The sequence below is a fragment of the Protopterus annectens genome, chromosome 1.part1, assembly GCF_019279795.1.
Source record: "Protopterus annectens isolate FY-2018-M chromosome 1.part1, PAN1.0, whole genome shotgun sequence".
Classification (NCBI taxonomy): domain Eukaryota; kingdom Metazoa; phylum Chordata; order Ceratodontiformes; family Protopteridae; genus Protopterus; species Protopterus annectens.
In genome coordinates this window covers 1958940020-1958955820 of record NC_056726.1, presented here as the reverse complement: position 1 = coordinate 1958955820, position 15801 = coordinate 1958940020, and the positions used below count along the sequence as shown (strand labels likewise).

Here is a 15801-nt window from a genome sequence, read left to right as displayed (position 1 = left end):
TTCTAGATAAGAATACTTAATGCAACCCATTCTATGTGTTCCATCACTAAAGTGCTATCATATGCTCAAGGCCATTTTGTTATCACATAAATATTAAATTATATTTTCTGCACATATATATATTCTGCTTATACTGATTCTACATAAAATAAAATAAAAGTAATTCCATCTACACCTCGGACTTTATTGTAAACTTTTTCATTTTAAATCACTCTAAAGTTTCTAAGGTCCTCATGGGCTTAATGTTTGATTGGAATAAAATCTATATAATTTACTTTCTTGTCGCGCACCCACACACACACACACACACACACACACACACACACACACACACACACACACACACACACACACACACACACAATAAATACTATCAAGTGGTCTCCAAACATGCACAATATAAATATTATTATTGTTTGGTTGATTACAAAGAACATATTTGAAAGTACATGTATTAATGCAAAAAATGTTAGAAATTAAACTTGGAAAGCAAAGCAAAGTGATTGCTAAATGTAAGCCCAACAAAAATGTGCATTAACTATGTCACCGTATTATCAGATAATAACCTATATGTCATCTAATTAATTAATCAAATGCCTTTAAAATGCACCCCATTTTAAGAAGAACATCTCTCAAAGATCAAAAAACATATTAAAATAATGGAAAGCCAAGGCCATCTTTTGTGTGATGAAATTGTTTAACATTAAATATAGTCTAGAGAGAAATAAAGTGTCTATAGAGTTTTTCTTGCTCTCCAGCACTGTGAATAGTAGTGTTGGATAAAACTGTCACTCAAGCCAGCAGGCGCAACAGATAAAAATGACTTCTTCAGGCATCACTGAAGTTTGACATTTATAAGAGCTTGCTATCAGATACAATTGACATAAGATAACATGAAATTAGGATAGCCAGAACAATCAGTGCTGTGTTACAGAGTGTTCATTAAAATCTGATATTATTTGTAAAGGTTAACCACATGACATGCACTTCAGTAGTTTGATTTGCCAAATGATTCCACCATTGTGATAAAATTGGTGCTCTTTTTTAATTTCCAACTGCTTTTGTTTTCTTCAGTTAACTTAAAATAAATGTTATTTATGACTGGACCTTTCAATGTAAGTTATTTTTTCTGTTTTTTTCTGTTTTTATTATTGTACAAATAAAAAGTCTTAAAGAGAAAAGTTATTTAACAATAGCAATAACTTGAGTATCTTCATAAAATAAAGTAAAAGGTTATGTGGGGCATGCATAAATAAAGTCAGTATGTTTGCTTTTTAGTTTCAAGCTATATATCCCAGTGTGCAAATATTTCTTGTTACAACTTATGTGATATGTTGCTTGTAGCACAGAACTAAATGCTCATATAACAACACCTTCATGCAAAGAAATGCAGAGGAATGATGATTTGCTGAGGAGTAATAATCATTGAGATGTGACTGATATGCTCGCCTCTAATCTTTAATTCACTATTAGGGCTTCTGTTTTTTTATATTAAAGATTACATTTGCTTGTAGTTTTCCCTTATACTGCAATAGGAGAGTTACAGAGGCAAAAGTTGATTTCAGCAGATAAGCAAGCAATATCTTCTCTGGTACTTGATGACAAAGTTGGCTTTGGTAACAAACAGACACATTCTGCTAGCCCATGGTATATTATTGTTTACAATATTTCTGTTTTATATCCATTTATTCTTTTCTTAATAGAAACATGTAATTTATAAGTAGATAAAGAGATGAGGGATGACAAATCGGGGAATAACAATGGCTGCTAGATGAGCAAGCTAAAGCTCCGGTTCATAATACAGAAAGTATTGTGGTGCAATGGTAGTGTTGTCACCTGACAGCAAGAAGTTCTCTGGTTTGATTCTCAGCTGGGGTGCCTTTTGTGTGGAGTCTACATGTCCTCTCTGTGTTCATGTGGGTTTCCCCCAGGTGCTCCAGTTTGCTCCCACATTACAAAGACATGTATCTGGAGCATTTCTCCCCAAGCCTCTGCTGAAAATTGGCTTTGTTCCAAGTTGAACTTTCCCTGTAAATAAATATTAAACAAAATCTTGACTGCCTACCTGAGAGAGAGGGGCACACGTAAAGAGATTCTGACCAATTGCTGATTCCTCCACATCAAGTTCTGTGTCCAGGTAGCTGTTAGCACAATTAAAAATAAGACCTATTGGCTGCAGGGATATTTGGGATGTTTTACAGTCATTTATATCTCTGCAACTAATTACTAAAGTCAAATAAAGTCTTGACAGAGGACAAGTTTTGCTGGTGTTTGTTCCTTAATACCTATGGTGAATTTGTATAACACTACATGATATTAATGAATCAGGAAATGTTAATGGGTTCCCTTACTTTTTAGTATCTGCTAGTGGTAATTGGAGTTCTACTTTAACAGTGTGTGTGTGTGTGTGTGTGTGTGTGTGTGTGTGTGTGTGTGTGTGTGTGTGTATTTGCATTGTACCTGTGGACATGTGTGTGTGTGTGTGTGTGTGTGTGTGTGTTGGTGTGTATGTGTGTGTACCTCCACGAAAGTCAGTTAACAAGATATTACCTATAGCTCATTGGTTTAAACAGGCTACCTAATGAATTTACCTGCTTAACAAATGAATAAAACAAATAAATAAAAATTCCTATCTTACTCAAGTTTTCCAATGTCAGTTGCTAAAACAGTGATTAGCTGAGGGTCACAGGCATAGCATTACTGGACTGAATTAAAGTAAGTCCTAGTACATAACCTATGTGTATCATGCTTGTTCTAAGTGGTTAAATGTGAAAAGTAGGCATCAATAATTTTGAAGAGGCTACAGCTGTTAGTGTAAGGCTGTTACACTAATTTATGTTTGTAATCCTGAAAGAGTATAGAAAGACAATTCTTAAAAGTTAGGGTTATGTTGTGAAAACTACTGTAAGAGCTCTACATCATTTTGTGCTGCTCTTGTGAAATACAACGTGGCTGAACCGACAATGAGTTTTCAGGCCATATAATCCATATTCCTAGTCTGGAAATGCTGGGGTTGTAAAATCGTAGACCACACTGTACAACACAGAACATGACTAACACAACATGCTTTCACAATGGGTAATATTTGTGTTATTGAAGGCTATCTACTGAATTGCTGAGACTCAAAATATTGACTCCTGACATGTCAATAATAAAGACTCAAAATGCAGCAGAGCAAATATCTGTTGTACCTATACACACATATGGAGCTTTTACAAAATGTACTCGTAACATGTTGACTTGGCAACATTGCCATCATCATCAGTCCCCTTTATTCTATTTAACATGGGGTCAGGATGTTATATCAACATTACTCAATGCAACCAAATTGTATTGAGCCAATGTTTACACCACCATTTACATCATATGAAATGCATCTATCCACCCACCTATCCAGCTACAATTTTCTACATTATTTTCTGTGTGAGAGTAACAGTGGTAGCAAGATGAACAGGTCACCGAGACATCCCTATCCACAGCAACAGTTTTCAATTCAATGTTTGGGATCCCCAGGGATTCCAAAGCAAGTTAGGAGATATAAGCTTTTCAGCATGCCTTACATCTACACCACAGCCTCATCCTAATAAGTTATGCATGGTATACCTCTCATTGTAGGTGACCAGGGACATGTTTACAAATTGGCTAAACTGCATCAAATGACACCTATCAATCTAGAACAGCAATGAATTTCAAAATGGCCCTAGATTACCAAGCTTTTGAACGGAGCCTGTTCTCAGTTACACAGACTAGGAGCATAATTACTTCAGCCTGTAAATGTGATATGTTACTCGTGGTCACTTTGCAGAGCCTATGACCAAATGTGAAGATGGATGACACTGGATGATCAGCAAACTAAGAGATTTATTTTATGACTCCATTTTCTTTTCATTATTATACTCATTTATGATGGTTACAGTACAGTCACTAGGGAATCACGTACTGACAGACCCTAGTCCGCTGTACCATCATGCAGCAATAAGACCCCAAGACTATTCCATTTGAGGTAGTTCATCCCTCTTCATCTGTAGAGAATAATCTACTCTTTTCTGGGAAAGACACATGAATTATGATACGAAATGCATGCATGCATCCATCCACAATTTTTGCATTAACAAGCTGAACAGGTCACCCAAGACCCCTCTATCCACAGCAACAGTTTTCAGTTCATCCTTTGGGATCTTCATACTCATATTCTTCATACTGAGTTGCAACTGCTCCATTGTACTATATAGCTCCAACATCAAAACAGCCTGCTTAATCTAATTACATTGCTGTCTTTTATGGGAAGTGCACAATTTGCTTATACTGATGGCTCTTTAATTTTGTTAAAATTGACTTTCTTAGGACATTATTAGATCAAATATCATTCAGAACATAAGCACTGCAGTCCTTATGCATAAACAAATGCTGATGGTTTGCAAGCATTGCTAAGAAGCTAGTATTTTCTAACAGCACCAAATTGTAACATACATCTCAGCGGCAGAAAGTATGACAACAAACATGTCATTTCTACCTCAGCTTTTCTAAAGTGCTACAAAGAACTAAGCCTTTTTGAACAGTGTTATTCAAAGCTATTGTGAACAGTATCACTCACTGTACATAACCATTCACTGCATGGCTATCTTAAGAAAAAGGAAACACAGAGCATACTGTCTGAATAATGCTTGAATGTTTCTGCCAGTCAATAAAAAGAGGCATATGTCAGCCTGAAAAGTGCAAAGTATACAAATATAAAATAAAGCAGACAAATAAAAGTATTCAATTGCTGTAAAATCACCTGCCCACACACAACATTATAACTGAAAAATCTACGGAACAGCTAAATCAGAAAACTTAACTTAAAAATAAAATCCACATCAACACAGTTACTATCTTTAAAATACAAACACTACTAGACTATGCATTTCACACTGTCACTGTTTCAGGATATGTTCTATTTTGGAAAAGCTTCCCCCTGTGAAATGCAGTTGTGAGCCAAGCTATTTGAAATTGGTGAATGAACAGTGCATAACACCATGACTTGAAGTCTTAGAGACATCAGTATTTAGAAATGTGTTTTTGGTCAAGTTCAGGCAGTATAATACACAGTTGTTTCTTTCACATAAAATGAGCTTTAAAGCATCATTGTAGAAACTACTGTTTCATTCCATATTCATGAAAATGCAAATAAATGTACCATTTCTTTCTAACCCTATGTCATTGTACAAGCCCTGTGGTGTTATAGTCATTCATTTCTAAGCACAACAATTTTTCATATGATATTATCAAGTAAGAGAGCTTCTAGGGACAGAAAAGATGTTTAAGTGGGAAATGATACATGAATAACTGAACAGCAAATAAAAAACAAATACAAAAAATATAAGCACTACAAATATTTGTGTTCAACTATTGCTTTCCATAACTTAACAAGTCTTTTGGACACTTCTGATTGCCAGATCTGAATCTGTTTAATACATTTTCTAAAATGTTTGCATTCTGAATGACTGCAATGTTATCATCAGGAAAAGCGTTCATGGTTTTCAGTCTGCTTTGTTGACAGATTTTATACACATTGCACACTAATTATGAAAGTGAAAAGAATATGCTTTATATGAAGAGAATCCTGCTTTCGTGTTTTAAGGTTTATATCTTTCATATTAGCTAATAGTACTTTTGGGTTAAAGGCCATGGAGTTCACTTTTACACCTGCTCCTTGGAGCTATCTATTTTGTCATGTGGTGCTGGTTTAGACTGAACATTTCAGGCTTTCACATGAGATGATATGCAGCGTCTCTATACCCTGTTCATTCATTAAAACAACAGTGATATGTCTAGTTGTTTTTGTACAGTGTGACTATAGTATGAAATACCATTTGTACTGTTTGTAGAGTAACATCAATGGCCTTAAACAGATGAGCCTGCTGAAGTGGAGCTTTTATTTCTTAGTTGCTTCTGTGCTCTTCTTAGATGTCTTATTATATTTCTGGCTCACTCCATATGGCACATGAGCAGCTACAGTTCCAACTTCCTGAGCTCCTTCTATGTGGAACATCTGATCATCAAAAAAGATGTGCGGGCGTATTTTTTTTAGTAGTGGCCCTTTTGGAGCACCTGCTAAAAATAACGCTTCATCAATCTCCAATCCCCAGCTTCTCAAGGTCTTCAATGCTCTGGCACCAGAACTGGCAGCACTGCGAGCTGTGACAAGGTATGTACGGATTGGGCAGTCCAATCGCATTCCTTTTGCGTAAAATTTCTTCTGAAGCTTTCCGAGGGACTCCAGAAACCCCTTGAGTGGACCCTGTGTTAAAAAAAAAAAAAATTAAGACCTACCATATATGGATGTTTTTATACTAGCAAAACTAAACTATGAAGTAATTTCACAACTTTATGAATTACACTGATACAAGTTATGCATACTTCTCTATGCTGTCTTATCAATTTGTTCTAAAAGTCCCTTTGACAGGTTACATCTCATACTGTAAATTTACATTTCTTACTGTAAGTTTAAGGTTTTGTGAACCTGTAGATCAACTAGGAGCTGTGAAACTATCACCTTCCAGAATTAGCCACCACCCTCCCAAGTGACAGACTTAACAAAAAAAATCAATTTGATTGGTATTCAGAAAAAGAAAAATGCCATTTAACAAAATATATGACTCCCTAAAACAAAATCATACTGAATGTGTCAGATAAGTTCTACCACAATATACAAATGTTGTCACTTGTATACATGTTTCTCCATCCTTTTTGTGAACTCGTTTCTGAAGCTGATTAAGTGGTATACAGCTTACTTTCTAAAAGGCCAAATGTTTCTTTTTCTTTTAATTATCTCACTTTCTGTACAGTAAACACTCTCTTGGGTAAAGTCCTAATTCCTTTGCAAAACATCCTCTAATCCATCCTTAATAGATCTCTGCTGCAGATGTACAAAACTAATGGCATCAGAAACACCCAATCCAGGGACCTAAATATTTGCAACATAAATAAAACATGGAGAGACAGGTATGTATAACAGAGACTACTCCTTCTCTGGAACAGGCTTCCAATCCATGTGAAACAGAGTTATTCCCTGCATTTACTCAAAAGTAACATGGATCAGTGGATGGAAATTGTAAATCTACCCTGGTCTGGCATCAATGTTTCTATTAGAGAGAGGAAGTGTGTAGATTCTGCCCAAGTTATATAAGACTCCCAGACAAACCCAAGGGACCAAAATCTGTCCATTACATCTGGGAAGAGTACCTAGGCTTAAAAAGGTACTTCAGGATCATTAGCCAAGTATCATCACGTGCTCCTATGCTCTTATTATTCATCATGCAATACAAGATATTCAGTTATTTCAAAACAGAACTTTTCCTTAGCCCAAGCAGGATTGTATTTTTCAGTTTGTAAAGCGTGATGATCCTGACTGGTATACAATTCTAAATGAACGTCTAAGTGATGTTTCATAATACAAGTCTGATCTACCTAAATCATTCTTGTTTTAAGCAGTCATTGCTCTATATCCATGGTGCTTCTAGTGAGAGATGACCACCATAACAGGGTTTGGGTAAATATTTCTATAAGTTTCCAAAGGTTCTCCCACTGACTTCTGTAAGTGTAGAGCTATGCCTACTACATTCAGTGTAGAGCAAATAAATACTTCCACCCACCCATAGTGCTTGGCAAGATTATGATCACTGACAGGCCAGACATATGACCCCAACTCCCAATGTGTGAAAGGTTTATATGGACTTTCTGCATGACAGTGGTCCTGTGTCAAGACATCCTTTATGGTGTATTAGTTAGCTTATATACCTATAAATCCATACAGCTACTATCATCAGTACCCAGTAAGCTGCATTTACTTTTAATGAGTAGAATATGGTACTGAACACTTACCACATTTCATATACTTGTTACAAAAGACAAAAACTGAAACAGTGCCAATACTCTTCGGTTAAACAAACTAGTCCAAAGCCTACTTCATATACTGTGCCATATTTCACATGAATCTCAGATATATTTATATGTTAGTTAATTACAGACTTTCTAAATGGAAACATAGTTTGTGTAACTCTACCACCTAATAACTATGATCACTAACAAACTACACAAACAGCCCATTACTATATATATAACCTTGTGTAGCCATACAGAATAAGTAAGCAAATTACATGACCGACTCACATAGCCATATACATACTCCTAACATTTTTGGATTATTTGTGTTAATTTCTTCTGCATCCCAACTGGCATTTAATGTCTTGCATTTAGCTACCAGTTCCATGTTCTATTACTCCTATTTTCCACTTTAGCTATCCATCCTTGAGTGCTAAGGACTTCCAATATTCATTAAGCGTGTGAACAGAGTGACAAGAACGTTGAGATTTGCTAATAGCTAGTGGGAAGATAAGGATTTTACTAGCCTGTTTAACCCCCCCCCCAAGTGTAATGTCAGATATGTACTGATGTCAGATGGAGCAACTGACATTGTTACTACATGGTACCAGCCCCAATATCATCCCCATGCAGTGTAGTGAACCAAAAACCGATATTCCAGTATGAGGAAGTATTCCCCCCGCCCCCACATACCAAATAAAAGGAAGTCTGGTCCCATTAAACTAAATCCCCTTTTACTGGTCTTCTTTAATTCAAGATACACATTTATGCCATGATTCTTGGCAGTTTTTCGTGAAATGTAACAATCTTGTCCCTTATGGGGAGGGGGTTGTTTTTATCACCATTGACATAAAGGATCTTTTTCAGCTGCATACCACAGAGTACAGGCTTGAATTGGTTCTCTGATTTTTTTTTTTTATATACCGATTTGGGTATTGAACAGAGCAATATCAATACTTATACTCAGCTTATGGAAAGAGCTTTAAAAAATAATTTTATAAATTTTGAGGGCCATCACTTTAAACAACTTGAAGGTGTAGTAATGGGGTCGGCTTGCGGCCCCCTTTTTGCTAACATAGTGATGGCCTGGTGGGAGAAACATTTCCTTTTTTGTTCACCTTTTTTTGAACACATTCCCTTTTATCTGCATTACTTTGATGGCCTGTTTGTGGCATGGACAGGACCCCAGGAAGATATTACTGTATTTATAGACTATCTCAACCAAAGTACACATTTTCTTAAATTTACTTATATGGTGGAAGAAGAAAAGATTTCCTGTTTGGATGTACCGATCACCAAAATAAGTGATGGTTACATTAAGTCAACAATTTTTAGGAAGCCCACCTATTCGAATAGCATGCTTCATTATTCTAGCACTCATCCTAGGCATGTTAAGCAGGGGATTATTACGGGTCAGTTTGTCAGAGCTGCCCAGATGGTCTCCGAGTTCAATAATTTTTTGGAAGAATGTGAATTTATGAGCAACATGTTCCTTGACAGGGGTATCCTATTAGTTTAATATACAATATAAAACAGGAGGTTATTAATAAACAAAGTAACGGTTTATATCTTCCAATATTAGGAAGTCCTGATATTTCTATAAATGGGCAACCTTTATTACCCCCTTAGGACTGATAACCTTGGTATAAATGATGGGGATGATATAGTTATAAATGGTGAACATTCAATAGGTACTGGAAATTCTCAGGAGATTATATGTCCCTTTGTCAGTACATATTCCAGTGACACCTTTCTTGTGCAGGATATTGTTAAGAAAAACTGGGTTATTCTTATGAAGGAACAGGCTATGTTGGACACCTTTGGAGATCATCTCAATTTTGTATTTTGGAAAGGTATGAGCTTTAAGAGTTTACTAGAAAAGCCCCTAGTCATTGAGGCCAAGGGGAGCATGGCACCTTGTGGCATGTGCCACCAATGTAAGCATATTTTGAAAACATCTAATATTAGAATTGGTTGTTAAAACATTGTGGTAAATGCAACATATAACTGCCAAACTTATGCACTAGTTTATGCTGCAGTTTGTTGCCAGTGTCCAGCTTTTTATATTGTGAAGACCCAACGCAGGCTTGCACAACGTATTTATGAACATCTTTATGAAATTTGACAGCAAGATGCAAAAAATTCAATATATCGACATTTAAGCATGTTTCCAGAGAATAATTTTTAATTTTTAGTAATTCAACAGGTGAAGTGTGAAGCTGGGTGGGGGGGGTCCTTGGAAAGTACATCTTGAAGAAAAGGAAGCCTGGTGGCAAGTCTTTTTTAAATGCTTATTTTCCACCAGGACTTAATGATGCAACATCCATTTTTAGTAGGCTTAAATTAAAAGTCTTTGATAGATGAAAGCAAGTAATTATTTATTAAATGTATATAAGGTTTTAGTATATACACCAGTGTGGATATATTTAATTTATTTTTCCTGAAATAATTATGTACTTTTAGAAAGTTGTTTACTCTGTTTTAACTTGTTTTATATGTTGCTGTCTTCTATACATTTTGGATATGACTAATGGAATGCATTTACTTGTTGTTTCTTAGTCGATTAGAGAAGTTTTTTTCCTTTTAGGGCTGTGTCTGTTTAAAATATTTAATTGATTGCAATGTATTTTTTAAATCGACTAATTGATTCAATTTTGGTGGGTATATACGTTTAATATTGTATGGTTTACTTTGTCTGAAGAAGTCTGGTGACGCTCACCAGACAAAAGCGCATACTTGTGGTGAATAAAGATTTGTTTTGGTGCTACTTTCCTGGTTTCCAGCCTTGAGTGTTGCTTTTTGGACTGGTTGTTCATATTATTTGTTTTTCCTGTGTTTTACTGCACCATGGCTGAAGGAAACCCTGGGATCACCTATGAGGATTTTGTGCAGCTTACAGACTGTCTTCAGTCTCTAACAGCCCTTGTACAGCAACTTTTACCTAAAGCAACTGTGGAGAAAGACTGTTCAGGTTCGCAGACTAATTTTAATACAACACCTATTGCTCTGAAGGAAGGAGGTGGAACTAACAATTTTGGCTTACAGGGCTCTGAGCAATATCCAGCCCTCCCTTTACGGACTGCAAGTTTTGTTCCAGTTAATATTAATAGTAATGTCAACATTGTTTACCTGGAATGTTTGATTCCTGGCTTGGTAGGAATGTACCATCACTCCAGGCCAGTGTGGGGGTGTCTGATGCTATGGATACCAAACTATGTTTAAAAATAAATTAATTGACTATAAAAAATGACAACAGGAGAACTCACATTTTAATGAGTGTCTTAAGGTTTGCCAAGTCCCAAAAGGCCTTTGGACTTGGAAATTTCCAACAGGTTTAGTTCAACATTCCCTTTTTCATCAGGAACTGTTGGCCCTTTTCGACCGACATGGTTGTGAGCTCATGGAGCTCACGGTGAAACATAACATCACTTGTTTGGAGAGGTTGCTTGGTGAAATTCTAGCCTTGGATGAGTAAATACATACGGCAGGCTTGTATGAAAGCAGCCAACACCAGTATGATGCTATTTTCAAGCAAGTTGATGGTGTAGTTGGAACATGACTGCAAAGCCTACCAGGCAGGTAAGGCTTACCCTGCACCACCAGCCATTCGTGGAAACTATACAGAACATCAAAGGCAGCCCATAGACCAGGGAGAACATGGAACAACTGATTCTGAAGGGGAGGTTGTCCCTTTAGATGTACTAGGGCCGCGGAAGTTGGAAAGGCTCAGGAACAGAAGGCCTCAACACTGGAACCCCTATCCACAGGGGAAAGGGTGGAATCAACAAAGACAGAGGAACGGTCCAGTTTACAACAACAGGAGACAACCAAGGTGACTGTTTTAAGACAATTAAACATTATTTTTAATTCATCTAGTGACTTTAAAATTTATAACTACTCTGTTTTTTCCTTTACTGCTCAACATGCAGATTTTTTCATTAAAGGATACAGTTTTGTACCCAGCAAACCATGTAATCTTGGAGAGTTAATTAGTGATCTAAAAATGTATATTAGGAACTTGAATTTAAAATATTTGCACAGAAATGATAATCATGTTTATAATAGTAACAATGACTGTAGAATACCAAGCACCTATAATCCTGATCCACATCATTTATTCAAATCTTTGAAAACAGAATGCAAGATGGATGGATTTTCGCCATTGTATGCATAATTTTAGAACAGACAGTAATAGAAGTAATTTATCTGCTCTTGAAACAACATTATTGTCTGAACTTGGGGGTAAAACTGACCTCAGGTTTATGCAACCAGATAAGGGGGGATGGTGATTTTCCAAAAGGAAGACTATATTCAGAATATGTTTAAACTTTTATATAGTAGTACTTACAGTGAGGCTTCCATCAATGAGGTCAATATTGCTTATAATAGGATTCACTGGGAACTTTTTGATATGGTTACCCAGGACCAGATTGGCATTGATGAATACAATTATATGACTGTTGAAACCCCTAAAATTCCAGTCAAATTTGGAGTTCTGAAAATCCACAAGGACCTGGCTAATCCCCCCCTTCGGCCGATAGTTGATTCATGGTGGTCATAAAACAATTTTATAGCCAGGTTCCTGGACAGAAGACTGAAAAATAAGGTTCTAAACCTCCCACATTTATGCCATGATTCTTGGCAGTTTTTGAGGAAATGTAACAGTCTTGTCCCTTATGGGTCGGGGAGTGTTTTTATCAACCTTGATGTAAAGGATCTTTTCAGCTGCATACCACATAGTGCAGGGTTGAATTGGTTCTCTGATTTTTTATATACCGATTTGGGTATTGAACAGAGCAATATCAATACTTATACTCAGCTTATGGAAATAGTTTTAAAAAATAATTTTATATATTTTGAGGGCCATCACTTTAAACAACTTGAAAGTGTAGCAATAGGGTCGGCTTGTGGCCCCCTTTTTGCTAACATAGTGATGGCCTGGTGGGAGAAACATTTCCTTTTTTGTTCCCCTTTTTTGAACACATTCCCTTATATCTGCATTACCTTGATGACCTGTTTGTGGCATGGACAGGAAGATACTCCTGTATTTATTGACTATCTCAAACAAAGTACAGATTTTCTTAAATTTACTTATATGGTGGAAGAAGAAAAGATTTTCTATTTGGATGTACTGATCACCAAAATAAGTGACGGTTACATTAAGTCAACAATTTTTAGGAAGCCCACCTATTCGAATAGCATGCTTCATTATTCTAGCAGTCATCCTAGGCATGTTAAGCGGGGGATTATCAAGAGTCAGTTTGTCAGAGTTGCCCGGATGATCTCCCAGTTCAATGATTGTTTTGAAGAATGTAAATTTATGAACAAAATGTTCCTTGATAGGGGGTATCCTCATTAGTTCAATATACAATATAAAACAGGAGGTTATTAAAAAATGAAGTAACGGTTTATATGTCCCAATATTGGGAAGTCCTGATATGTCTTTAAATGGGCAAACTTTATTACCCCTTAGGACTTGGTATTTATACCTTGGTATAAATGATGGGGATGACATAATTAGAAATGGTGAACATTCAATAGGTACTGGAAATTCTCAGGAGATTATATGTCCCTTTGTCAGTACATATTCCAGTGATAGTTTTCTTGTGCAGGATATTGTTAAGAAAAACTGGGTTATTCTTATGCAGGAACAGGCTATGTTGGACACCTTTGGAAATCATCCCAATTTTGTATTTCGGAAAGGTAGAGTTTACTAGAAAAGCCCCTAGTCATTGAGGCTAAGGGGAGCATAGCACCTTGTGGCATGTGCCACCAATGTAAGCATATTTTGAGAACATCTAGTATTAGAATTGGTGATCAAAAAATTGTGGTAAAGGGAAAATATAACTGCCAAACTTATGCAGTAGTTTATGCCGCAGTTTGTTGCCAGTGTCCAGCTTTTTATATTGGGAAGACCCAACGCAAGCTTGCACAACGTATTTATGAACATCTTTATAAAATTCGACAGCGAGATGCAAAAAAATGCATTATATAGACATTTAAAGATGTTTCCAGAGCATAATTTTAAATTAGTAATTCAATAGGTGAAGTTTGAAGCTAGGGGGGGCCTTGGAAATTGCATCCTGAAGAGAAGGAAGCCTGGTGGCAAGTCTTTTTAAATGCTTATTCTCCACCAGGACTTAATGATGCAACATCCATTTCTAGTAGGCTTAAATTAAAAGTCTTTGATAGATGATAGTAAGTAATTATTTATTAAATGTATATAATAATAAAGTTTTAGTATATACACCAGTGTGGATATATTTAATGTATTTTTCCAAAATAATTATGCACTTTTAGAAAGTTGTTTACTGTTTTTCACTTGGTTTTATATGTTGCTATCTTCTAATGGAATGCATTTACTTATTGTTTCTTAGTCTATTAGAGAAGTTTTTTTCCTTTTAGGGCTGTGTCTGTTTAAAATATTTAATTGATTGCAAAGTGTTTTTTTTAAATTGACTAACTGATTCCATTTTGGTGGGTATATAAGTTTAATATTGTATGGTTTACTTTGTTTGAAGAAGTCTGGTGACAATAATCATACAAAAGTGTTTACTTGTGGTGAATAAAGATTCGTTTTGGTGCTACTTTTCTGGTTTCCAGCCTTGAGTGTTGCTTTTTGTACTAATTCAAGATACTGTTAACATGCTGTAGGGCAGAACATCTGCAAAAAATTTAAATGTACAAATTCGCAACCCATTTTATGTAACTCATCATTACCAGTAACAAAGATATCTACTCTGAAACAATACTCATATCTATAGTATGTTAAAATGCATAAGTACACTACACAACAAAAATCCATACTGTCAACTAACAATGCTACATCTAAACTAAGATATATTCTATCCAACAGTTAAATCTAGTGAGCACTTAAAGAATTTTTGGAAATGGATAAAATATTACACCCATTTATGACTGCATCAGCCGACCTATTCATGATCATTTGGCCACTTTATGAATGTGAGTCAGCAAGACGGCCTCAGAGTCACTGGTACTAGCTGCAAGTTGCTCCATTCTGCACAGTATACTGGGCTGCAATGTGAAATCAATGTAACTAACAAGCATGTATTTTAGTCTCTAACTGACTTGTTATAATATTAAAAATGTTTTTCCTAAAGATAAAAATGTAAATATTGAGTTGTTTAATGCAATGAGTGCATGAGAATGGATTGTGAAGCTGGAAACTGGTACTCTTAAGAGGTGACGTTCTAGACTTAACAGTAAACTTGTGAAAAGTTATAAAGATAGTACCATTAATGTGGTGAATTACTTCATTACTGGATTTTATTTGCAGTTTTAATTTCAGGCAAAACTTCTGGGGACTGCTTTAGAGAATAACAAAGACTTAGAACCACCGCAATTATAAAAGTATGCAAGAATGAGCAACTCAAGTCTCTTAGGTCTTCAGGACTACAATCCTGGGAACAGGAATAATACTATTGATTGGAACAATATTTTTCACCAATGGGAGAACCCGCTTTTGAGCATGGAGTTTTACCTACCAGCTACTAATATTAGAACAGGTACTGTGGAGAACTTACAAGATTTCTATAATGTGTTAAGACAGCTTGAAAATGACCTATATAAGTTGCATAGGTTTATTTGGCAGAGGAGACACTTAGAGGCTTGCCTTCATTTTAAGGTGATACCTCGGGGCATGCATATATTATGCATGCCTAGTTACGGTGACAGTCACCCCGAATTACTAAGAAGGTGGCAGCAACTTAACATAGACTTCAGTATGCAATACATCAAATTACTGATTGAATATTTTGCTCCCCTTGAGGCTGACCTGATTACCCAGGTAGAGACTTTACATCAAGATATACTACGTTCATATAAGGGAGAAATATATGAATCTAAACTTAACAACATGTTTAAGCAGGTCGCTGCATACAGTGAAAGATTAGAGCAAGTGAAATATAAGAAACTCAG

The 15801-nt window shown here is 36.0% G+C and overlaps 1 protein-coding gene across 1 annotated transcript in view; it reads right to left on the bottom strand.

Annotated features, from left to right (window-relative positions):
* Nucleotides 1-2482: 2482 nt before the first annotated feature.
* The window catches only part of LOC122813058 (cytosolic 5'-nucleotidase 1A-like), a 701175-nt gene continuing 687856 nt past the window's right edge, over nucleotides 2483-15801 (bottom strand). Inside the window, exon 6 of the mRNA XM_044085180.1 lies at nucleotides 2483-6280. Within this exon, the coding sequence (XP_043941115.1) occupies nucleotides 5915-6280 (366 nt within the window). The 3' untranslated portion in view covers nucleotides 2483-5914. The remainder of the gene's footprint in view (nucleotides 6281-15801) is intronic.